At 42.2% G+C, this 26,414-nt stretch overlaps 1 protein-coding gene and 1 long non-coding RNA gene across 3 annotated transcripts in view; one reads left to right on the top strand and one right to left on the bottom strand.

Annotated features, from left to right (window-relative positions):
• The window catches only part of LOC121821363 (uncharacterized), a 29,233-nt gene extending 27,484 nt beyond the window's left edge, over positions 1-1,749 (bottom strand). Inside the window, exon 1 of the long non-coding RNA XR_006062152.2 lies at positions 1,575-1,749. This is a non-coding gene — a long non-coding RNA (uncharacterized LOC121821363). The remainder of the gene's footprint in view (positions 1-1,574) is intronic.
• The window catches only part of Smyd3 (SET and MYND domain containing 3), a 585,856-nt gene that overhangs the window by 123,520 nt on the left and 435,922 nt on the right, over positions 1-26,414 (top strand). Inside the window, exon 5 of one of the 2 annotated variants that reach the window (XM_042258703.2) lies at positions 372-508. In XM_042258703.2, the coding sequence (XP_042114637.1) occupies positions 372-508 (137 nt within the window). The other variant, XM_042258712.2, reaches the window with a different exon arrangement.

Below are 26,414 nucleotides of genomic sequence, written 5' to 3'. Positions count from 1 at the left end.
ACTGGCTTAATTAGGATTTATGACAGTACAGTTGTGCACCGTGATGTAAAAGATCTGCAGCTGATTTTGGTTTACTGTACTTCTAAAGCCTGTCTGTGCATTTATTCTATCTATCTATCTATCTATCTATCTATCTATCTATCTATCTATCTATCTATCTATCTATCCATCCGATAGCGGTGTGATCTATTTTGTGGATAAAGTCAGACAGAATTTAATCAATATGATATGTATCACGATTTATAGTTGTCAGGGTGTCAGGGTAGATTGCATGCCAGTAAATATCTTGTTTAATAGCCAGCATTGAACACCTGAAAATTACCCATGAAGTTCCCTTGGTGATTATACTATTTATTTTATTTACAATAAAGATATTAACAAGCTCACCGAGGATAAGAAAGAAGGCCTGAGGCAGCTTGCAATGACCTTTCAGCATTTCATGAGAGAGGAGATACAGGATGCTTCTCAACTGCCGCCTTCTTTTGACCTATTTGAAGCCTTTGCAAAAGTAAGTTTGAAGGTTCATCTCCTTGCTGGTGCCGTAAGTCAATCCTTTATCTTTACGTTCTTGTTGCTTGTAAACATGTCTAGAGCCTTGATGGGATATTGAAGACCATTAATGCCTTGTATCACTCCCCAACTAAATGAACAGGGAATGGGAGAATTCAGTATTGCCTGGACCGAAAAGGGTGTTACTTTTCTGTTTTAGCAGTAATTTTGCTTGGAGATTATTTGCTTGGAGATTATTCATTGCTAATACTGTAAACATCCCCTTTGGAGAGTTTACTCTCTTTTCTACTGAATATTTTATTTTATTGTTGGACTTATTTTTAATGTTGGTTGTTTTAGCCAAGTGAAAAAAAAAATCTGTGGGGATCTATTCTGATTAACTGATTTTTAAATAACACGAAAGCATATCGGTTTCTGATTAAATAATGTAAAGATCAGATTAATGGAATCTGAGGTTAGAGATAGAAAACAGGTTTACTTAGTGTTTTATCTGTGCTCTGTTAGTAGGAGTTACAGGAAGCGTTCTGTTGGAAAACGAGTCTGCAGGTTTACTTTGGCCCAGGTGGCAAGGACGCAGTGGTGGGGACGGCGCATGCCCGGCAACCCTGCGCATGCCCGGCCCTCCCCGTACTGCTCTGGGCTGCCGTCTTGGTCCGTTTGTTTCTAATGTTTGTCATGTGTGACATTGGAAGATGACTTTGCCACTCACCGTAAAATTTATAAAACACATATTTTATAACATCCCCCGGTTATTTTCAAGTCTGCTTTCAAAATTACCTGTTTGATAAGAATTTAAATGTGATTACTTTGACTGCTAGAGATTTATTCTAGTTTTTCCCCTCAAAGTTATTTTTAGTCTTTAAAGTATGCCCTATGGTTTTCCGATAATACAATCTTAGCATTATATTCTGGTTTGTCTATAATTTAAAGTTGATTGGAAATATAGTGGCTACTCCCTTTTTATTTCACATGTTCTTGGCAAAGCACAGCCTCTAGCGGTTCCATAGGTCCCGCGCACACGGCTTCCTCGATGTTAAACCCTGAAAATGCAGCACATGTCTTACCGCGGCCGGTACTTCATGTCTCACGTTAATAACGCCACTGCTCTGTGGTGTCATTTCTGCTGTTGAAAAACCTCCCGTAACAAGTGTGATTGTGATTAACAGTCACGTAAAACGTCTTCAAATACTGCTAAGTCTAAAACGTGAGTTGATCCCTTGTTCCTGTTGTGATTGTTGAGCATCTTCAGTGACGTTATCTTGTGGAACTCTTTCCATGTTGTGGATGAGGGACGTTCTGGCAGGGTAATGAAAGTGGGTACATTTTTGGGGACCAGTTTTCAACGATAAGTTCCCTTCCTTCCCACATACTTGTAGTTGCGCTTGCTATAAAAGTGGAGCATTTTAGGACTGGAGAGGGCTCAGGTGGGAAAATGGTGACCACACCAGCAGGAGCTGCTGACTTCCAACGCCAGCACCCATGTAGAGGCTGGCTGTCAGGGTGCACCCTCGCAGTCCTAGAGCATCAGAAGTGGGTCTGTGGGGCTCACTCGCCCGCCAGCCTCGTCCAGTCAGGAAGTCCCAGGTCTCAGTGAAAAAGTCTGTCTCAAAAAACCCTGGTGAGTGGTTCCCAAGGAGCCACAGAATACACACCACACAAACGCACACGTGTGTGCACACGCAGAGGAGAAACATGTAACGTGTCTTAAAATATACTTTAGCAAAAGTCAGAGGGAGCAGATAATTAACTCGGAGCTCCTGAGCACCTTTGCCAAGGTGTCGTCCGTTACTATTTTTCACTTGTGGTTGTTTTTGTGCTTATACATTCATCTGTGGGAGAGCTCACTCTCTTGCTTTTCCTTTCTCAGGAAAATGATCTTAATCAGGCCAATTAGTATCCTGCCAGCAGCAGAGAGGCACCACTCAGCCCAAAGCGCTGAGTGCGTAGAGGAGCGCATGCGCCTTTTCCAGACCCCTGGGATTGGGTGGAGGGCCCCGGGCAGAGAACCTTTCCCTTTTATTATCATTTTACAGTTAACCAGAGAGAGGAAATGGGTGGTACCACAATGTATGCCCTGTAGTAGGCTGCTTCTGCATGCCACCTGCCAATTGTCACTTCCTGGGACTTCCTTGTGCGTTTGTCCTCCTTGGTCTTTGGAATGGGGCTTTACCTGGCCTCAGTAAAAAGACCATGTGTTCTGGTTTGTTTTTGGTCTCTCTCTTTTATATTCATTTATGTCATGTGTCAGCGTTAGACTCAGTACATTTTTGTTTTCGCCTTGGTCTTTGTCACCAAAGGCCCACGGCGTATTTTGGTAGGGAGGGAGTCATGTTTATTCAAGCCAGGCCCAGTGGAGGACACAGTGGCCCATCCCCTAAAGCTTTCTCTTCTTGTGGCCCTCGATGTCGCACCCTCTGGAGTTTCCAGTGGAAGAATAACAGCTCCCCTCTCTTAGAGCAGGTTCTTAGAATGCTTCTAAAGTTGTAGTTTTTGCCTAGCAAAATTTCCCCCGACACTCTAGAGTCCTTGCTGCGTAGGTATTTTGTGGGTCACGGTCACAAGAACTCCTGAGCGCCGGCATTGGCTTTGCTTTTATCACCCCCACATAAATGCACACACGAACAGCAATTAGCGTGTAGATCCTAGGAATGTCCCATGTGCTATATCCCATGAATTTGTTGCTTGGTTGTAAAGTCGAGCACCATGAGATGTGTCAGAATGATTCCCCCCTCAGTGCAGGTATCAAGGAGGCCTCTCACTGAGAATTAGAAATTGACCTGAGTTAGAGAAGATCCTGCCTGCAGATTACACGCAGAGGTCTTGAATGGTTGGTGGGGCGTGCGGCTCTCTGATTGGCTACCCACGGGGCCATCCACGGGAGAAGACTGAGAAGGGCAGTCTGTGGACGATAGGCTCAGCTGTGTGGTTCTTCCTGTCAGAGTTGAATGAAACCTGGATGCTTACTGCTCACACTGATGGTGACCGCCACGGACCTCCAGAATTCCCCGCCAGAAGAGCTGATGCCGGGTGATCTGGCGGACGAGAGAGAGGCAGGAGCTGAGCTATTCATAAGTTCTTAATTGTGTAGGAATGGTTTCTTCTTTAAAGTATATGTTCTTCAGGCCATAAGACGATGAAATTCAGGGAAGGGAGGCAGGTGGGGACTGCCTCTGAAAGTAATAGAGGCAGCCGAGGGGCAGGAGGTGGCGGGAGATGCCAGTGAGAGCATCGAGGAGGTGATTATTCATATGCTCCTTAAAGATAAGGGTCCAGCTCTCCCTTCGCTTCCTCCCTGCAACCTAACCCCACCCCCTACCCCCCCCACCCCCCCATACCACACATTTCTTCTTCTGCTTTTATTTTCTTGTGAAGTTTCTAGTTAGGTTTTGAGGTGGATTCATCTAGCAAGGATTAATAAAGACCACTATGATAAAGTCTTCAGGTTGAGTCCCAATGCATTTGCTCCCAATGCAGAAAAAGAGGAGATACTAATTATGGTTATTAACTTACAAGATCAGAAAAAGTACAGCTCATGAGAGGACCGATTTATTTACTCATTTAAAATAATTTTCATTTTATTATTTTATGTGTTTGGGTCTTGCTTTTATGTAGTTAAGTGTACCGCATGTATGCTGTGCCCTCACAGGCCAAAGAGAGTGCTGGATGTCTTGGAGCTGGAGCCACATACACCTGTGAACTGCCATGTGGGTGCTGAGAATCAAACCTGGGTCTTCTGGAAGAGCAGCCAGTGCTCTTAACCACTGAGACACCTCTGAAGCTCTCAGAGGACAGGTTTACATGGATGCTATGTGGTATGACAGTTTTCTCCAAACAAGAAGTGAAATTCTCCTGATGTGTATTTGTTTATCTGTACATTTGTATGTACACGTGTGTGTGTGTGTGTGTGTGTGTGTGTGTGCGCGTACATACATGTGCACACACACAAAAAAATACAGATAGGAGAATTTCATTTTTTTGCTTTGAGAAAATACCTGCATGTGTTCTTATGTGCATTGGAATAATAACATCATCTCCTTTGTGGATAAAAATGAGGACTGACTGTAAGTTGCTTGGTAGAGTTCTGGAGCATACTGTGACTGTCTCCTACTGTGGCTCCACCTCCCTGCACTGGTCTTTGAGTATGAAATGTCAGCTTTTATGTCTCCCAGTACTGCATTCAGCCTTGAGCACAGGTTGCTCCTGATTGTAATCCAGACTTCAGGCCATTGCTCACTGTTGCGCTCAGCGCTGGTGTCTCTTGAGATGCCATCAATTACCTACCTGTCTTGATGAGAAGAAATTTTGCAGACAGAAAATGGTATCTCTACCCTTGTAAGCTATTTTTGTTTTAGTCCACAGCTATTATGGCAAAAATTCACCTCTGTCTTCACTCATAGCAGCCCACTTGACTCCTGAGTGTTTTCTGTAGGTCATGGAAATCTGCTTCATTCTTGTACCTGAAGAAGAATAAGCTAAATTACAAGTGTTTTCGTTATCATAATTTTCTGAAATGGACTGCGACATACAATATTTCTGTTCATCTTAATTATTGGAAATGTTTACGAATAGGCTAACCGTAATTTTAGCAAACAGCTTTTGAGTTTTTTATAATAAATGCACAGAAAATATTTGTGTAGGGGTTGGTATAGGGTTCTAGAGAAAGCTATCTTTTATTCTGGGTTGTAACTTTTCTAAAAATGAATTTTGACTGATTAGAAACATAATAAGATCAGAGCAATAATGTAGAAATGGCATGAGCTGCACAGAATATTTCAGAAATAGACATTAAATTGGAAGCAACAGTAGCAGTGACCTTCCTGACCACAAAACATGTGCCTTTGTTAGTGTCCCTGAGCTCTGAAGCACTGTTTAATTTCAGTGTTATGCTGTTGGCATAGAGTTTTTTTTTGATTAGAAATCCCACATCTGTTTGAGAAGATGTTCCCTCCCCATTTTTCTTCACACAAAACAATAATTCTTCTGGTCCCATTTTATTCTTTAAGGCACCTATGCCTTCTTAAATGTAATTTTTAATTTGATAAAATATAATTTTTAATGCATTTAGCTGCATTTGCAGTGTATGCTGGTTATATGAATTTGAAAGAGTACATTAGAAGGTGGCTTTTTGTATTGGGGACACTGAAATTTTATATTCTGTTTCATTTTGAGCAAATTCTTTTTACTTTTAATTGGAGAATTCAGAATCTGTTATAACAAGAATCTTGTGAATGAATAAGATGGGAAGTGATATTGATTCAATGTTTTGTGGGACATTAGAGATAAGGCCAAATAAAACAGGGCTCAGATTCAAAATCATGACTTGCATTTAGCAGGAGTGTACTATCAAGATGTGGAGTGTTGATAAATAATCTATCCTGTAATTTTAGTAAAGAATTGATGGGAAGAAAAAACTTTAAGCAAACCTTTCTTTTATTTATTTATTTTAATTCTCTGGGAGACTGCTCATCAGTAAAAAGAAAGAGCGAACCTTACCTTGATATATTCAATTTTCAGTCTATAACTTGCCGTTGACTTGTTCTAGCTGTCTGTGCTGGCCACGCTGGTGCCGGGTGACGCCAGTGCTCTGTGTTGTCTAATTTGCAGGCAGAATATTACCTCTTGTTGTTTGGAAAGGTCATGAGTATGTGTGTGTTTGCCACTTGAGGGCTTCAAGTTCACATCAGACAAAATTTTAGTGCCTTTTTGTTGATGAACTCAATTGGCTTTCACTACTGTGGCATGCTATAAAGCAGTAAGGGAAGCAATTTTTTGAATTAATAAAGTGATGGATTATCTAATTACAAAGTTGATGTGAGATGGCCGCATTGTAACTCTTGACTACATTACTAGGTGATCCCAGTGACTGATCAGATGGGCCTGGGTTCCATTAAGGGAAAATATGCTATTAAATATTTAATACCGAGAGTGAGCAGACGCGTCCGGACTGCTAACCTCCAGTCACCCGGGTGCGCATACCTATGTGTTCGGCAGTGACTTTGAGAAGAGACACCACAGTGTGCTCAGACCAGCTGCCGGAGGCCTTAGTTGTTGGGATTTTACTTCAATGCTGCTCTTAAGTAAAGCAGCCAAACAGCCAAGATACTTAACTGCACAGTGATCCTGGCGTTCTCATTACGAACCGGTGATACACTCATGATTTATTTGTTTTTTCTTTATTATAACAGATTGAGTCCCCAAGTAGATTCAAGAGACAATTATTCTCAAAGATGTGCATCAGCCCTTCAAGGAAAGTGATGGTTTGTTGGACACTTGGGCTTTGAAGACAAAACAAATCATCATTTGAATTTTAATGATGATATTTATTTATCACGTTCTTCACTTTTAGCCATTTGGTTAACATCTCTCTTCATTTTTGTGTAAATAACCTATGATGGGTATATGTTTATCATGGTTAGAAACCAGATGCCTTCTAACTTCTTGGGGTGGCAAGGACAATTAGTGAGCTCTCTGTCAGCATCTTTATTCATCCCCGTGCTGTCCAGGGTTAGTTGCCTACCTTAGGTCTCCTGCTTTGGATGGAGCCTTTTCCTTGTCTGTCTGAGTGTCTAACTTGCGTTAATTCAGATAAAGGTGAGCTTCGGAAGACGGCAGCGCAGTGTGGTGAAGCGGGGAGGTCACCGCCACGGCTTTTGCCCATGTTTAGTGTCACAGACTTGGTCCTTGGGGACTGTACCACTCTGAGAAAGTGACGTGGAGTCCGGAATTGCGTTGAATTGGATTCCCTACCAACTTCCTTGTTTCACTGTGGGCCAAATAAAAATAATACAGACCAATTAAGTGTCTTCTGCTTCATGGATGTTATTTTAATAAATATTTAAAAATAGTAGTTCAGTCTGTAAGTATACACTAGACAGAAGACCATCATTAATATCAGGGTAAAACTTATGAAGTTCAGTAAATTGGCTGTCAATCAGTGTGTTAGAGAGGCTGCTATTTCAGGAAAGGAAGACCGGCTGGATTAATTACTCTAGGGCTTGGGAAGCCTTTCTGTAAGATGTACATATATGATTCACTGAAGAAGGATTTGGGCATGTGGAGAGAGCACAACTGTGCTCTGTCTCTGAGGCACTTTTCAAAAAAATCAACTGTTTTAAATTGACAAAAAAAAATCCCAATTTGTCATCGATGATACTTTTATTTATTTATTTATTTATTTATTTATTAATTTATTATTTTTGCTCCAACCTCTTGATTCTACTGTATCAGATTCCCAAGTACTAGGATTACAGTTGTGTCCCACCACACCTAGTCATCCCAATATTTTGAAATCTGTAAACCGTATGGAATGGCAAAATGGACTTCATTAGCATACGCATTACTTCACAGGGTGTCAACTTGATTTTGCTATTGTAGCCAAAAGCCTGGGCCATGCATTAGGGAGGACAGAGCTATGCGCTACCGGAGTGTTGTTTGTGAACACAGAATATCAGTTTCCATATATTTTGACATATCCTGGAATGGTCTTCTGTTAATTTTCCCCAGTAACCTTTAAAAATAAATGAGCACGGTTTTAGCTTGCAGGCTGTATTAAAGCAGATGGCAGGCCAGATTTGGCCTGTGGGCCATTATTTGGCAGTCTATGAATCTTCTTTGTAAGCCAGATGATATTCTGCTCATACTAGGAAACAGAATATACTGTCAGAAAAGTATTTTATATATATATATAAATATATATATATATATAAAATAATATATATATATAAAATAAAAGGGTAGAAAGTGTTTTACCTGTCCTAACAAACCATTAGTTCTATTTGTTTTGATTTCCAGTTCTATTTATAAGCATATGTATACAGACAATAGCTGATTTTGCAATTGTTTAATTGTTTTTAACTCTAAGATATTTAATTCAATAACTTGAAAAGTTTCAATTTAATAATACAGTAATAATAATACAGTTACTGAGAAGAGAAAGAAAATTGTCAAATGGAGAAAATATATACTTATTAATGTCTTATATGTTTAAAATATATTCTGTTTTTGTTCTTATATATATTTTTAGGAGACAGGGCCTCCTAGTGCTGGCAGGCTTAGAATTTGCTATGTAGACTAGGCTGGCCTAGAACTCGCAGAGATCCACCTGCCTCTACCTCCCCATTCCTGGGATTAAAGCCTACACCATCATGTCCAGATTATTTTTAAAATAATAATTATTACTATTATTACTAATGATCATTATCAGAGAGAGGGGGGAGGGAGGGAGAATGAGAGATGGGGGGTCTTACATGTGCCACCTTGAGGGTGTGGTGGTCAGAGGGCACCTTGGTTGGCTGTTTTCTACTGTGGGTTCTGGGGAGTGAATGAAGTCATCAGGGCGTCTGGCTAATGCTTTTAAGGCAGGGGCATCACCCAACCCTGTTTATTTTGTTTTTAAAAGACAAAGTTTTACATTGTAGCTCAGTCTGTCCTTGAACTTTTGGCCTTCTTGTCTCATGGCTTTCTCCCACTTGCTAGGATTTATTGGTGTATATCCCCCTTTTGGGATATTATATATATTTTAAAGTGAATGGTGTTATCGTTTATCTTTTTTCCCTTTTTCGAAGCCTAAAGATATAACTTTATGTTAATATTAGAAATATCTTGGTTGACTACATCTGTGTGCACACGCGTGTGTATATGAGTGTGAGTTTGTGTGTGCTATGTGTGGGTACACATGCATATGCAAGCCAGAGGTGGACAAAGTGTTTCTTCCTGTATCACTTCTCTACTTTAAATAGGGTCTCTCACTAGTTTCCAGATGGGTCCAGACAGGCTGGCCACACTAGCAGTCTGCCTCTCCCATGCTGGGGTTACAGACCCCGTAAGCAAGGCTTTCTCGTGGGTATGGACGACTCTGAACGCTGGTCCTCATATTTGCATAGCCTGTGCTTTCGCCCACTGGCCATCTCTCCAGCCCCAGTTCAGGACTTTTTGTTTGATTCCTTAGATTTTTTTTTTTTTTATTTCTGTTATTGCCCTCAGACTACCTTGTGATTTGTCTATTTCTATTACAGTTGAGAAGAGCTTTTCCTGAAAGGAAGAGAACAAATGTATTTTAGAGGTGTGATGTTAATAGCGACAAAGATTGTCATAAATTGCTCTGTTGCATTTTATAATAAGCAAGAGCAGAGTTATATTTTTGAGATTAGAAGTCATTTGTAGTCCTTTGATGTGGAAAATAATGTGGCTTGATACATTAACAAAATAAAGAAGTAACTTTGGTGATGGCTTCTCTAAGCCAGATTTAAGAAAAATATGTCCTGATCAAGGTCAAAAGCAGTCTCTACTGTCTACAAGTAGAGGTTCAAAGATACATTTACATTAAACCATTTCTTCAGTGCTCAGTGTTGCATGCTTAAAGGGCCATATCCCAGTAAGTACTGTTCTCTGAAGCGTGTTGAAAAAAGCCAGAAGGCCATGCCATTTTTAGCCACATTGGCTGAAAGTCCTTTAAAATTAGATGCTCCGGCCGGGCGGTGGTGGCGCACGCCTTTAATCCCAGCACTCGGGAGGCAGAGCCAGGCGGATCTCCATGAGTTCGAGGCCAGCCTGGGCTACCAAGTGAGCTCCAGGAAAGGCGCAAAGCTACGCAGAGAAACCCTGTCTCGAAAAACCAAAAAAAAAAAAAAAAAAATTAGATGCTCCAAGGATGAATTAGGCTGTTTTTAATATAACCCGAAGCTGCCTGTCCCCAGGGGATTTCATTGAGGATCAGATTGGGCATGCCAGGATGGTTTGTCTCAGTATAAAGTAGGACTGGATGGTAAGTGGTACGCCCATGGGGTTTGTGAAGCTGTCTTATTGATGGTGCATCATGGGGCTGCAGGCTTTTTACTTGACTTGTCTTCTGAAGTTTTCTTTCTCACTGAGGTTTCAGCCCAAGTCTTCAGTCAGATCCACCACTAGGGCTGGCTGGCCTTTTTGCTTTGTAAAGTCAGTCCCTACTGGTGTTTTCTACTCCAGTCTTTGGTGAATGTGGTTTGTAAGCTGCATGTCTTTCTTTCCCGGATTCTCAGGTAGGTTGTGAACCTCGTGAAGACATATTCACCAGCATGACGGAATAAGATAATATCCGGTTGAAAGATCAAAGAAATTATCCACCTCATAACCTGCCCAGCTTTTCTCCCCCTCCCTCTCCCATGATGCTTCAGGTGCTGTGGGGAAAGCTGGTTCATTATATTCCGTCCTGAGACTTTTTTGTTCCTTGATGCTGACTAGTTCAGGAACTTCCCGCTGAATTACCGTGAAAACGTGCTGGAACACAAACTTATTAACTAATGTCACACCAGCTCGGCATCAGTCTTTGTTTCTTATATTGAAAATCATCTCTGTAAAGCCTGGAAATTAAATATTTGATGTAATACTGTTATTCCCACAAACATCTTGAAGCTAGATTAGGTAGTCTCTACACTGAAGAATTTCAGCCTCAGAGATTCTGTATGTCTGTGCTTAAATAATTGAGACCTGCCAAGCCAGCTGAGCGCTCTCACTTCAGGGATCTTGATTATAAACAGAATTTCTGCATTACACATATGCAGTGTGGGGTTCGTTTGCAGCTCCGATGGTTTGGCGCATTAGATACCAGGAAGCCGGTGGGTATTAGACATGTGCGGAGCTGTGTGTTCCATCAGTAGACCAGGGGCAGTTGAAGGATTGGCCTCAGGATTCCCAGTCTTGCACTCTCCAGTTCTACTTTTAGCACTTTATAACTCCACGGAGTATTTACACCTATAGGCAGTCATCCCCTGCAGCGGCCCTCTGAGTTCCCATGGTTATTCTGCCCCTTGCAGGTGAGGAAATGTGTGGGGTCACACTCTTGGTAAGTGCAAGGATTGGAGCTTGCGCCTGGCTTTGTCATCTCTGGCTTCTGCTCTCCTTAATCCTCCACACTGTACTCCGTTCTGTGAGTTCTGGGGTAGGGCTCTAATTGCAAAGGAATATAAACCTCAGGAGCAAAATCCAGAGCCACAGAAATAAGAATATTTGTTAGTATTTCTCTTTCTAGCAAGAAAATATTGCTACGGGCAAAGCAGTAAAATTTTAAACGCTGTTTCTCGCTGTTTATATGCAAGAGATACGTTGTGTTCCCCCTTCCCTTTCATCCAGGTACCCCTAAATTAGTGTGGGTTGGAGGATGGGGTATTGTTCTTATCAAGTGGTTTTGCATTGATGCTGCTGTAAGTTCATGTAAAAATAAAGGTAATTGAAGTAGAATTTGCATGGGGATAAGGCTGTCTTTTGATATCTGAATCCTATAGCCTGGAAGTACTATATATTAAAACATGAATTATTCAAGAGCCCCCCAGCATGAGTCTGTATTGTTTCTGGGCCATTATTGGACATATTTTCTCTGTAGTTCTGTAGGTAGATATTTTGTACGTTAAAACATTTTATAATTTTATCAACTGTGTATGCAATATAGAAGAAAATCCTTTTTGGTAGTAATAATTTCTTCCCCCGTTTATTAGTATTTATTTGACCTGAGCATTTATATTCATTAATAGCACAAGAAAAACATTTTGCAATACCATTTTTGAACACATGCTTTCCAAGCAAAATAAGAGCCGAAACTCTAATACATTAGACCAGCCTTGACAGTGATAGGTGACATTTCATGTTTTGATTGGCATTTGGTTTTAGTTTTGATGCGTATAGAAAAACTTACCAAGTTCTGTGCTGTTCAGACAGCTGTCTCCTTAGGCTCTCCTTAGCACAGGGAATCAGGACACCCTTGCCTTTTCCCGTCCTTGTGTTAGGAGCAGCAGTGTTTATTTGGGCCTCAGTGGTGCTGGTGTCCTGGGGTCTGTTTCCTCTCCGTCTTGAGTGGCTCTTAATCTTTCTGGTGCAGAGGGAAAGTCATTAAGCTATGTAGTTTTAGTGACCATCAGTCTCCTCAGGTAGGAGACATATTGTTGGTTTTCTTGAGTCCACTTCCCCAAGTTTCCATACAGAGGTTTGCACCTCAGGTATGCAGGTCTTATGTTGTGATGTTCAGTTTCCAGAAGTCCTTTGCTGTGGCTCAGCCCATTCCCAATTAAATCACTGTCTCACTTTACCAGAGATCTCTGGCGGATTCGTCTCTCACTGTTGGCTGGTAGTGGCCCACAACTGTGGCTTTACCCACCTCCTGTGTCTTGAGAAAACTCCAGGCTTCATTTCTAACCTTGGTATTTTTTTTCTAAGCTCTAATCCCATATTTTGTTATTATTAATGAAAATTTTTACCTGGACCACTTGTCTTTACTTCAGAGTCGTCATCCCCAGTTTGTAAGGCCCCTCCTTCCCGACAGAAGCGTTCTTCACAAAGCATATCTGTGTTTCCTATTACAGTCTTGGTATGGAAGCCTCAGTTTCTCAGAATGGTTGTGACAATGAACAGATGTGAGGAAACACCTAGTATAACAGCTGGCTATGGCCCCATCCCATGTCAGTGGACTTCTGGTGCTTCTCTCTGGCCTTCTCTTATAAAGTATACCCTCCCTTACCCAAATTCTCCTTGGCAGAAATCTTGAGAAACTGATACTCATTGTCTCCTTTAGGACAGGATGTTATCAGTGGCCTGGAGGCCAGGACCTCAGCAGGGTGCCTCGTCTTTCTCTCCCCCATTTCTCTATCTTGTTTCTCTCTCTCTCTCTCTCTCTCTCTCTCTCTCTCTCTCTCTCTCTCTCTCTCTCTCTCTCTCTCTCTCTCTCTCTCTCTCTCACACACACACACACACACACACACACACCCCCGCTCTAGTTAGGAGTGTTGTTATTCTATCCAAATCTTGGTTCTTAACTCTTTCTCATTTTTATACACTGATGGTAGAGATAAAAACCAAACAGGTACCCAAACCCAAGTCTGATCATTTAAAATGCCTTCCATAAAAATGTCTGTTGAGAGGGCTGGAGAGATAGGTCAACATGTGAGAATGCTTGCTGCCCTAATCCCCCAGATGGCTACACCCCAAAGACTCCAGTACCTTGTAGAGAGATGAGGAATTGCAACAGTCCAACCTCTGTGTTCTTTAGCTCCTTCACGTTGTTATTTTTTTCAAGAGACCCAGGCGTCTTGCTATTCCAAAAAGGCATCAATGCATTAATGGTGGCAATACGTGTGTGTGTGTGCCTTGGATGCATTCCCTGGATAAGGGAATTGTCTTTGGCAGGCTGAAGCATTTCTGAACTAGTTTGTAACACTGATCCTGGATATGAGGACACACAAGCAGAGGCTGTCCAAGCTAGTCACAAAGCAACGGTGAGATGGTAGGTAGGTGTGTGCATGCGCTCATGTGTGGTGTAGTTAAATTCCACTGGTTCCTTTGACCCCTGGGGTGATATTCTGACTTGCTTCAGCTCCAGCTCTGGGTAATAATAATCCCCTGTAGTAGCTGAGTGGGTTTTTCTGCTTTGTCAGTACTGTTGGATTTGATAATGAGATAATTACAAGCATGTGATCAGATTTCAGAAATCCACTTATGCTTGCTAATGGTTGCTAAGGCTTCGGTGGCGGTTTTTTATTTGTTTAAATCATTTCATTAAGAGGCGTAGGTAGGGTGGGGCTGCTGAGGTCAGTGGAATCTGATGTCCCAGGTAGAGCAGATGTCTCTGGTCTCGTTGAATGAGAGCCTTTCTAGCATTTATGTAGAGAAAGGATGATCTTACAAAGATGTTTTTGGTTCTAAAAGTATTCCTTTCATACCAGTGAGATTAGAATATTTGTTACTTCCTACCACCCAAGTCTGTGCAAAGACTCCCACAAAGTCCTCTGCCTTTTGTGGGCAAGAGGCATTGTGTTCCTGTAGTTAAAAATATCCTCTTAGTTTATTGGAGTAGAGTATTTTCTTCATGACAAGAAATATTGAGACTTGGTGATTTTGCTGTTTAAAAATTCTTTTGAAAATTACTAGATGTTTTCAATTACAGAGCACAGTGGGGCTCACAGTGAGTGGGACTGTTTGACGGGCCACACATTTACTAACATCCACCAGCACTGCTGTTGGGCAGTTTCCTTACAGCTCAGTTCCTTTATTCCTACCTTTGTTAGCACACCGCCTTCCATTCTGCATGCCGACTTCCTTTCTACTCTTCCAGCTGTTGCCGCCATCACTGTGGTCCACCATCATTACTGTGGTCCACCATCATCACTGTGATCCGCCACCATCACTGTGATCCACCACCATCACTGTGATCCACCATCATCACTGTGGTCCACCACCATCACTGTGATCCACCATCATCACTGTGGTCCACCATCATCACTGTGATCCGCCATCATCACTGTGATCCACCATCATCACTGTGATCCGCAATCATCACTGTGATCCACCACCATCACTGTGATCCACCATCATCACTGTGATCCGCCACCATCACTGTGATCCTCCGTCATCACTGTGATCCTCCGCCATCATCACTGTGGTCCGCCATCATCACTGTGATCCGCCGTCATCACTGATCCTCCGCCGTCATCACTGTGATCCTCCGCCATCATCACTGTGGTCCGCCATGGAGGATGGAGAATGTGCGGTGTACTTACAGCATGCTGAGTATGCCGAACAGAACGGAAAACTGGTGGTGGCGGTCACAGTCTCTCAAGGGACTTCTGTGAAATTATGTTTTAGCTCTTTTTGTGTTTGTTTCTTCTAGTTCTTCAAGACAGAACAGAAGCTAAATCTTAACTTTTCTTTTCCCATTAAGTGATGCAGGAAGAGGAAATAGGAATTTGCTGAACCACAACGTATTTGGCCAGTTCTCTCTGACCTAAGATACCCAACAATCACATTGTTTAGTTTCTACTCTTATTTCTTCATTTCTTTAGTATACATCAGAAATCAGAGGCACTTGTAGATGACAAACTACTTTTTCTCATCCTCTTTATCACCGACACGCAATACTAAATGTCCCAGTAACATGGGAAGCAGGGAAAGAGTCTGGACCCTCCCAGACAAGAAGCCTCCTACCACGCTGCCAAACTCCAAACAGCAATATCATGTGATGCTCAATAGGAAGAATGGTTCGCATTTACAGTTTAAGGTATCACAAAGGCAGTCCGGGATTTTCTGTTGAATACACTGAACAGAAAACAGCTGTGAAGCGAAGACCGCTAAATGACTTCAGTATGAGAGAACTCCGTGCAGCATTTCCTTCTACTCAGAAGTTTGCTGTTGCTTCAAAATAGAACGGATTGCAATGTCAACATTTCAGGAAGAAGAACTTCCAATGAGCACCCAAGCTAGGATCCATCCGGAAACAAAGGAACACACTTACGCACCTCGGATTTTGAAAGGCAGTTACACTAACATATTCTAAGAAGCATTCCATGTCTGTGCAGCTAGCAGAGCATCAAGGGAGTTTCTAAAATCAATATGTATTTTTTTTTAACTGTTTGAAAGCATTTAATGTTAGCAATGAAATATTCTCACAGGCTTTGTCGTTCACAGAACAGGCTAAAATTCTAGCAAAATGATGCGTGCGAGCATATTTTAACACAGATTGGAAAGCAGAAGGATAAAATATATGCAGACGAAAATATAAGAGCAGGCACTTGGGTTTGTAGCACGCTGCTCCAGTCAAACAAGATTACTGCCAACTGTCCAGTGCAGCCGAAAAGGGAAGAGCAGAGATGAAGTTGCCGTAGATCACTCGGTGACAGCTGCCTGCCTGAGACCAGTGGAGCTGTGAACGTTATGACTCGCACGTCATCTGTGGACCAGGTAGGAAGGCTCAGGATGCTATCTTACTTCTTACACTCAGCGTCTGTCTACTGTGGCCAATCTAAAATCCTGCAGAAGTAACTGGGCCCCAAAAATGACATTTAGATAAAGCAACGCGATTCAGGAGTAGAGATTTCCCACAGAAATGTTTTCTGGGACATGAGCGGGGTTTTGAAAAGGAAGATGTCATTTGCTGAGACATGGCCTTTCAAGATGCTTTAGAGACGATCCCAGTGCACTCTTTTATGAATAACAATTTGGCACAAGAGGTCTCATCCACTTTTTAAAATGTAAGAACAAATGGATCCTAAATAGATGGTGATAACCATTAAACAAAGGACTGGACACCGCAAAAGAAAAACAAACAAACAAATATCAGAGTACTGCAGCTGCTTTCCGGACGTCAGACACAGCATCTGGAAACAGGGAGATGAAGTTACTATAACAAATCTTTCTGGGCAACAAGATTAACAATGCATCTTGTTGGGCTCATACTTTTCCTACCCTACATAATCTGATCTATTGTTTATAGAAAGTAAATATCTGTAAGCAATATTTTCAAGGAATATATGCTATGCATGATTGTGTTTAATTTTGTGTTTATTATGTCACTACAAAGACCATTAAAAGTGATTATAATAACCCAGTAGCTCTAAGGAGTGAGATGTGCTCCTTATTGTTTCTTAAGTTCTGTTCTCTCTCTCTCTCTCTCTCTCTCTCTCTCTCTCTCTCTCTCTCTCTCTCTCCCTCCCTCTCTCCCTCCCTCTCCCTCCCTCCCTCCCTCCCTCCCTCCCTCCCTCCCTCCCTCCCTCCCTCCCTCCCTCCCTCCCTCCCTCCCTCCCTCCCTCCCTCTCTCTCTCTCTCTCTCTCTCTCTCTCTCTCTCTCTCTCTCTCTCTCTCTCTCCTTCAAGACACCATTTCTCTGTAGTTTTGGTGCCTGTCTTGGAACTCATTCTGTAGACCAGGCTGGCCTCGAACTCACAGAGATCCGCCTGGCTCTGCCTCCCAAGTGCTGGGATTAAAGGCGTGCACCACCGCCGCCCCGGCCTGAGTTCTGTTTTCTTTAGGTGACTCACGATAATGGTATGTACTTATGGAGTATAATGTGAGTTTCCAGTATATGCATATAAATGTAATGATCTAATCAGTCCATTGATTCTTCAGAATGAGCAGAGGCAGGCTGCCTAAAGAGGGCCAGTGCCAAAGACTGACAGAGGGAAAGAATGCTCCAGAACTGTGAAAACAAGGCACCGCTGTGTGTCTGTAGCTGCTCTTCAGGTCTGATGTACTGCAGCCTGCATCCACTCCCTTTGTGACACACAGGCCAGCTCAGGTTGTCAGCATCTAACTCACGGAGCACACAGAGAGAAGTGCGTGTGCTCACCTTTCACACTTACACTGAAGACTTCTGCTTTTCCACTTCCCAGTCGTGACGTGATAGGACAGAGTCCAGAGACAGGAGGGGAAAGAGTAGCTGAGGTGTTCTAGAAGTCTCAGGTAGTCTGGCAATGTGAAACAAATGGTTCAGTAAAAGATAGCCAGCCTACAAAGATCAAGATTGCTAGCTAAGTAAATTCTGTATCGAATTGAATACCTAGAAACTCACAGTGGTGCTTTGATTTCTCACGTGGATGACAGTTGTGAGACTGCCTTTGTGTTTGTTTGAGACAAGTTCACACTCAGCCCCAGGCTGTCGTCCTACCTCAGTGTCCTGAATATTGGGATTACAGGTATGATCTGTCATAGCTAGCTATTTTTTTTTTTTTAAATTTACAATCTTAGGACACTCACTGCATTGTAGTTAGAGATGCAAGCTTGTTTGTGTGTGCTTTCCAGCCTCTTAGGCACCACCGGAAGGCAACACTAACTTAAGAGGTTATCTGTTGAAAAGCTGGAGGGCCCATCTTCATAGCTCATCTCGCTGTTTAAATATTACAGTTTAGGATATAGAACATGGTTTATTTAATTCATGAACATTAAAATTGGAAAAATGTGTTCACACACGCTTTTGAATTTCATTTTTAATTTAAGCAACACAACTATATAGTAAAGTTTGAAGATATGTTTGGTTGAATATTTTTGCCTCAACGCTGATGGCTGGAAGTCTTTAATTCTGATTCATCTTTCACACAGTAGCAGTAGTCATGTGTTGTGGTACCACACAGAGTGTTCATCAAATATACTCTGTGAATTTCTGGCTCCCTAGTCAGATGTAGAGTCTCACGAGACGAGAGGGAATGTAGTGAGAAATGCAGTCATTGGCCTGGGTCCTGGTTGAGGGCCAGCATGATGTAGCAGGAGAGGGCTAAAGATCTTACATGCTAAGACAGAACAATAGTTGAAATTGTAGGACAAGCTAACTGTAGATACTGTTGCAAGAAAGAAACCTTGAAAGTGTTTGTTTCATTTATATTAGACTTTCTAATTAAGGAATCTGTGGAAATTAAAACCTCCAGCTTCTAAATATGGCTGTGGAAGCACACACGTTAATTTCAAATGATAATCTTCAAATGGCCTTATTTCCCTTATCATCCCTTTCTAATATTAATTTTTAACATATTTATGAGGAAGTGTCCCTTATCTGCATATTATTAAATGGAAACAGTCAGACTTGAACATTACCATTTTTCCTACACTGGTAAAGCTGTGGAATTAGCGTGCCCCTTATAGTTGACGTTAAAAGGACGATTTGTGTTACTGTGAAGATAACAAGAATGCTCTTATCCTGATCCTGGTGCTGAAATGAGGTCCTCTATAATTCTCTCAAGTTATTGAGTGTCACATTGTTCCAGCAGCAACGTTGTATCTTGTGAGGTTTTAGAACCACCTGTGAGCCTGAATCTGTAATCATTGTTTCACCAACTAAAGACTGTGTGAGCTCTGAGAGATCCTGAGCTCTCTCACAGGGTTGAGGCTCTTCACCTGAAGTAACTGTCTCAGAATTTGGCCTGCACTTCTGGGCTTCTTGTAGGGGTGCAAGGCAAAGCAAGTCTGTGGCAGTGCTTCCCAGGGAGCTGTCTAAGGCTGCTCTGATTCTTCAGCTCAGCAGAGTAAGAAGTTTCAGCCAGGGTGGTAGCGCACAGCTTTAATCCCATGCCCTGAGGAGGCAGAGGCAAGTGGATCTCTGAGTTCGAAACCAGCCTGGTCTACATGGTTGTTTCTAGGCCATTCTGGGCTATACAGTGAGGCCCTATCCCACCCCCCCACCCCCCAAAAAAAATTAACAAAGATGGAAGTTTCACATCTTTTTGTGGTACAAACAAAACTGTAACTCAGAAAGATTCATCACAGGGCTCTTTCTCTTCAGATAAAAATGGATTAATTTGTAGCCCTTGGCTCTGAAGCTATGGGATCATTGAAAAAGCATTAAATTCAAGCCCGGAGCCACAGATTTCTATAGAGATCAGGCAACACAGTGGGCTTTCACAGGTGCTGGCAACTGTGAGGCTGGTGTGAATGGCGGGGCTGCAGGGGACTGCCCACCTCCTGCAGGCTGGTGTGAATGGCTGGGCTGCAGGGGACATGCCCACCTCCTGCAGGCTGGTGTGAATGGCCAGGCTGCAGGGGACATGCCCACCTCCTGCAGGCTGGCCTGGCACATGCTCTGGGCAGTCATTCAGTTTGGATGAGATGATAAAAAACTCTGTAATGCATTTTCTCCTCACTGTTTTTTCCTGCTTAGGAAATGTATTTTCACATTTTTTTTTTGTTGTTGTTGTTGCTGGTCATTTACTATTATGTACTTCTGTGGCTGTGGGCACATGAAAACATTTCAAATTTATGATTTTGTGGTATGCTTTGAAGTTATTTTTTAAAATTGAATTGTATTTTCACATTTACTATGGCTGCCTCAATAGAAATTTCTTCAAATTTATCATATTTGGATTTTTTTTTACTACTATATTTTATGTAGGAAGTCTTTTGAATGTGTTTTATATTTTCTTTTTTTTTTCCTCTTAGTTATCAGGATTTTAATTTTTTTCTTAGTTACCAGGATCTGAAATACAGGACTATTAGACACATACATGTTAGTTTTGTATATCAGTAAAATTATTTTTTAATGATAACATATATTATTGTTTCCTGCTAATTTTTTTTATCTAATTTGCATTAAAACAGTTTTGATTTTGTATTTTATTTTTAAGTTAGAATAATGCCATAAGGACACATTCTAAACTTGTTATTTCCAATTGATTTTCAGTCTGTAGTATGTAAACCTTAATGATCATTTTTCCCCTGCTAAGAAATCCCTAACTTTCAAATCACTTAGAATATGTATTATAAGAAAGCAGTTTATAAATTGCCTGCTTTGTTTCTTTTTATCTTTAAAATATACCTTATGTTCCTTTGTATATTCTGGGCCAGCAAATACAATATTTCTGTTATCAGAATCCCATCAGAACATACCCTCTACTGGACAGCCGGTAGTGATAGTGGTGACTGTGTCCTGAGGACCTGCCCACGGCTGTGCCGTGTTCTAACAGTGTCCTGGTGTCTGTTGCTGTATAACAAAAAGCTGCCATCGTAGTGGCTTAGACAGCACTCAACGGCAGTGGTTTGTGAGGACACTTCAGAGTGCCCCCAACTCAAGTATTAGCTCATTTCCTCCTTACAAGGTGATGAGGCAGACACTCACAGCACGTCGTGTTTCCTAGTCTCTTGATACAGGTAACTGGTCCAGAGCCTGGAGAGCAGCTCGGGCATCCTGACTTGAGAACATGAATTCTTCCTTTTCATCTGCTCTTCTGTTCTAGCCTTACGCAGCATGAGGATATCTCCGTTATCCACGGACCCCGTATACGATGGTAGTTCAATGAGGACACACGGAAGCCTCAAATCCCCATCTCCTACCGGGGTTCCGACTGCTGCGTTACCATAGCATGGTGGATCACTCTCACGTTTGTGGTGATACGGGTTGTCTAAAAGCAGAGCTGTGCAGTTATACACAATGTACAGTATTTAATAATGATAATTGGTGTGGCTGGTTTATGTATTTATGTCAGTGTACTTTCATTGCCATTATAGTCCGCACTCTTTGTGTTTATGAGAAGTGAGTGGCTCAGCAGGAGGGAGCACTTGCCACCAAGTATGTTGACAAGAGTTTGATCCCCAGACACACAAGGCGGAGGATGTCTCCTACAAGCCGTCCTCAGATCTTCACATGCATGCTCTGTCATGTGCCTACATGCATGATCATGTACATACACACAGATACATACATACATATATACGTTCGTACATACATAAACAAATAAATGCAACATGAAAAAATTTTTAACAGCTTACTGTAAAATGCTTGCTGTATTATGCCAGCAGCAGTCCGGTGTGTCTCCTGGATCTGTCTCATTTCTACTGTATCTCTTGTTGCATCATTTCTTTCCTGTGCTGGATCGAACTTACTGTAGTTTTGTTCCTGGACCACAACAGGATCGCATCCGCACATGCATGCTGTATGCCCCGTATAGCCTGGGTGTCTAGCAGGCAGTATAGTCTGGGCAGAATCACGTAACAACGCATTTCCAAGGATGTGTCCTGTTGTTCTAGAACCTATCACTGGGTTTTGTTTGGCAGGAGCCCAGAGTTGTTGCCATTTCTTTTTATCATTTTAAAAAGACTTGTGTTTACTATTTTAAATATTGAATGTTTGCATGGGTAGATGTATGTGAACACAGAGGCTAGAGGGGTGAGATTCTCTGGAGCTAGAGTTATAGGTGGTTGTGAGCTGTCATTGGTGGGTGCTGAGCATGAATTTGGGTCCTCTTTTTTTCTTTATCATGTTTTATGTTTGTTTGCTTTTCTCCTTTCATAGTGAGCTGTTTCTTAGAAGACGCATGTACTTGTATTTATAAAGCATTTCCTTGAGTCTCCGGTGATATTTTATTTGTGCTGAAATGTGATTTTATTTGTATGTTAATAAAGTTGCCTGGGGATCAGAGCTAAGAGCAAGCCATTAAGCAAAAGTCTGGTAGCACACACCCTTAATCCGATCACATGTTAGGCAGAGTCTCTGTGTGTTCAAGGACACGGTCAAGCGGTGACCCGAACCTTTAATCTCAGTACCAACCATAGAGACCTGGAGGTCTGTATAGACAGGCAGTGACGAGGAAGTCATGTGGTTGGGTTTACAGCCAATAAGAAGGCAGAACAGAAGGCAATAAAAAGACAGGACACACAGGAAGAAGGTCTCTCTCTCTCTCGGGAAGGATGGCAGCGAGTGGTAAGATAAGGTGATCTTAGTGCTTGGCTGCTGCTCCATCTCTGGGCTTTTAACTCTGCATTTGGCTGTGTGTTTTTTATTTAATAAGACCGTTTAGAATTACATCTACATGAGCCCACATACCTTTCATGGTTTGAATTTACCTCTTCAGTCCTCTATGAAGCGTTTGTGGAGCCTTAGGTTGTTACCCAGCTCTGGGTTCTGTCCCATAGATTTTTCTATGTAGTCTGAATATTGCTGTGATTTCTCTCTTTGTTAATGTCTGCTAATGTTTACAAAGTCTAGGCTTTAACTTTTTGTTGTAAAATTTGGAATTGTGACTTCCCTGGGTCACTTTTCGCAGGTACCTCTTTGCTTGGCTGAGTGGAGATGCTCTTTTTAAAGTGAAGAGTGAGCAGGGTAGGGTACTGCCCAGCTTCCTGCCCAGCTTCCTGCCCAGCTTCCTGCCCAGCTTCCTGTCCAGGTTCCTGCCCATCCTGTCCAGCTTCCTGCCCAGCTTCCTGCCCAGCTTCCTGCCCAGGTTCCTGTCCAGCTTCCTGCCCAGGTTCCTGCCCAGCTTCCTGTCCAGGTTCCTGTTATTCCCTTCGGAACATCTCCACCCGCTCTTTGTGTGGTTCAATCCATCTGGTGGACACTTTCTGTGAAAACCCACCACATGCTTCACTGATGAATTCTGGTTCCATCTTCCCTTCCCTCCTGTCACCGAGTTACGTAAATGGAATAAAGCATAAAGAGAGTTTATTGGTTGTGAAAAACATCTCCATTTCACATGGCCAGTCCCTGGGCTTCTGACCTGGTCATTAGTAGCTGCTCTCTCGCCCTTGGTGGACCCTGCTTCCAGGAGTTGCTTCAGTCCTTAGATGGCCAGCCTCCTTGTTGTAGGAAAACAATGGACCAATCCAGGTCCAAACCCAACAGGAAGGGGGAAAATTATTTATTTATTTGTTTGTTCATTTCAGCATAGTCCCCCGAATTAGCTGTGACATGGGTTGGGTCAGGCTGACTTTTTTGAACTAAGTTGTAACCAATGGGATATCAGTACTTTGATTTGTCCGGCTTGGACCCCACGCTCACCTAGGGGCTCAGTTCCAGAGGCCCACGGAGAGGTACTGAGAATGACACTGTGAAGGCCGGTCACAGTGTGCGGCCCCCATCCTCCTGCTTGCCGACTGCCTCCTTTCTAAGTTCCTCTGATGCTGACCATCCATAGTGCATACATAGATTACGTTGCTTTGGATGACAACCTTTTATTTATTCTTGTATTTGCCAGACATTTACTTGGTGCCAATGATGTTGCAGGCACCATGCAAAAGAACGTGAAAAGAAAGATAAAAAAGTCGATCGGATGCCCTCAGGAAATTCGCAATGCACTGTGTGTGATTTAGTCTTTGAATGCACGATACAGCTCAGGAGATGGCGGACACCGCTGTGCTCCCTTTGGCATGGCACAGTCATTTCCCACAAAACAGGCTCTTGATACGCTGAAGTTTGTGTGCGTATCTTATTAAAACGCAGTTTCATTAATTTACTTAGTGACCATTTGTTAAGGCGAGACCTCCAAGCATTCCCAGTCTGTATTCTCCTTTGTCCCCACAGGAAGTGCTCTTTCTCTCTGTCAGGTTCCTGCAGAGCTGGGGAATGCTCCCAGCACTCATCCTGACCTGTGTTGTCTCACAGTTCCCTTCCGGTTTATCTTGGCTCCTGTACAAGTGCCGGGCAGTGGGCAGTCAATTGTCCAACGCTTGCCCATCTGAATCTCCTGCATAATGAAAATGTTTGTGCTGTGAATATGGGAGCCAGTTTTTGGCTCTTTTGTTTTATTGTATAGGTAGAAGTGTTTTGCCTGCATGTATATCTTTACCACATGCATGTCTGGTGCTCGCTGAGGCCAGAAGATGGCATCAGATCCCCTGGAACTGGAGTTACAGGTGGTTGTGAGCCTTCACATGGGTGCTAAGAATTGAACCCCGTTCCTCTACAAGAGAAATAAATGCTTTTAACTGCCGAGTCATCTCTCCAGCCCTTTCTTTTGCTTTTTAAATAGTACTTTAAAAATAGCTTTTTAGATTAATGAATAAAGTAATAGGCTTCATTGTTGGTATTATTTTCATTATCATTTCATATTTGGTTTGTTTGTAAGACCTTATATAATTTCCCCCTCAAGTTCACACTCATGTTTAACAAGAAGATTTGGGTCTAGCTGTTCATAGAGTTTTCCTTTTGAACTGGTCTTTTTCTTTTTGTTTTTCTGTTTCCAGGGTTTCTCCATGTAACAGCCTGGCTGTCCTGGAACTCACTTTGTAGACCAGGCTGGGCTCAAACTCAGAGATCTGCCTGGCTCTGCCTCCTGGGTTCTGGGATTAAAGGCGTGCACCACCACTGCCCCAGTGAACTGGTATCATTTTAATATTTGTCACAGTCACGGCTAGTATTTATCATCAGGAGAGGACTTTTAATTCTGGAAATCAGCTTTCCTTAGGATGACTAGAACTATTATAGAAAGAAAGTGAGCTCCACTTGCAGGCTGGAGTGCAATAATACCCAGCCTCTGATTTCCTGAGCTTGTTGTAATTGGTAGTGAAAATGTAAACTGATGTTCTTGGAGCGGAGGGTAAGAACCATCATCGGGTGTTGGCTAGTGCCGGCACCACATCTTACATACATTATATTTAAGTGTTCACAGCAGTTCTTGGTAAGTTTTGTTATTATTCTTTTATCATAGGAGACAAATAGAGGCTTAGGCAGGGGAGTGAGCCTGCCAGAATTAAGGACAGATCTGGGCTCCTGACCTATTGGATCTCTGATCTCTCAGTCCAAGCAAGCTCTTAGTCCAGGAATCACTGAGCTATTAAAAAAAAAAAAGCCCAAATTCATAACTTACTATATCCAATACCTCCAGAAAAAACTGTATAGTATCGTCATTTGGTAATATTTTATCAGAACTTAATTTCCTCCCATTTTCCCAGTTAACCAATTTTGTGTCATTTCCTTAATGCCTTCTGTGATGAGTAGACTGTAGATAAGCTACCTTATTACCATTAGTGTCTCTGAGTACCACCTCATCCGTTAGTACACACAGCTTTGTTCACACCCCATGCAGACAAGTACATTTTCCACCATGTTAGGACATACTGTAATTTCTGTGAAGCATTTATTCAGGTTAAATATGTATTGTCAGGTCCAATAGTACAGGTCATAATCCCAGCTACTCAGAAAGCTCAGGCAGAAGGATTATAAATTCAAGGCCTGGCTGGGATACAGAGTATTTAAGGTCAGAGCCTGTCTCAAAAGAAGATGCAAAAAGAGAGGTGGCCATATAAACTTGGTGGGCAGAGTGCTTTCCTGGGATGCTTGAGGCTCCAGTTTTAATCCCTACCACTACAACAAAACAAAACAAAACAAAACAAAATCTTTATTACAGAAAACATAAATAGTAAGTAAAAATACAGAGTAGAAATTCAAGTTCTACAGAATCCCCGTTCTTTACAGATCACCAGTGCTCAGAACTAGGTCTCCATCTATATCAATATTTAGTATATACACCTTTATTTTTTTAAGTTTAATTTTTTTCAGTAGTTGTAAACTCATTTGTATGAATGTTAACTTTTACTCAGAACCTTACTAAGTTGTAAACACCAGTATATATATAAAAAGTATTATTAAATCCAAATGTGTGTGTGTTTTTTATTTTTTAACATGGGATGAACAAATAGAAATGAAATTATGAAGCAGATTTTGCATTTGCTTTGTGTGTCATCAAATTGATTTCTAATATAGAATGTATTGGTTTAGACTCTACCAGCATTGTGTGAGGACATTCTTCCCCTCCCCTCCCCTCCCCTCCCCTCCCCTCCCCTCCCCTCCCCTCCCCTCCCCTCCCCTCCCCTCCCCTCCCCTCCCCTCCCCTCCCCTCCCCTCCCCTCCCTCTCTCCTTCCTTCTTTCCTTTTTTCTTTTTGTCTCCCTCCCTTCCCCCTTCCCCCCTTCCCCCCT

This window comes from Peromyscus maniculatus, chromosome 11, assembly GCF_049852395.1.
Source record: "Peromyscus maniculatus bairdii isolate BWxNUB_F1_BW_parent chromosome 11, HU_Pman_BW_mat_3.1, whole genome shotgun sequence".
In the NCBI taxonomy this organism is placed as follows: Eukaryota; Metazoa; Chordata; class Mammalia; order Rodentia; family Cricetidae; genus Peromyscus; species Peromyscus maniculatus.
Note: the sequence above shows the minus strand (reverse complement) of the source record. Positions and strands in the feature narration are given on the sequence as shown.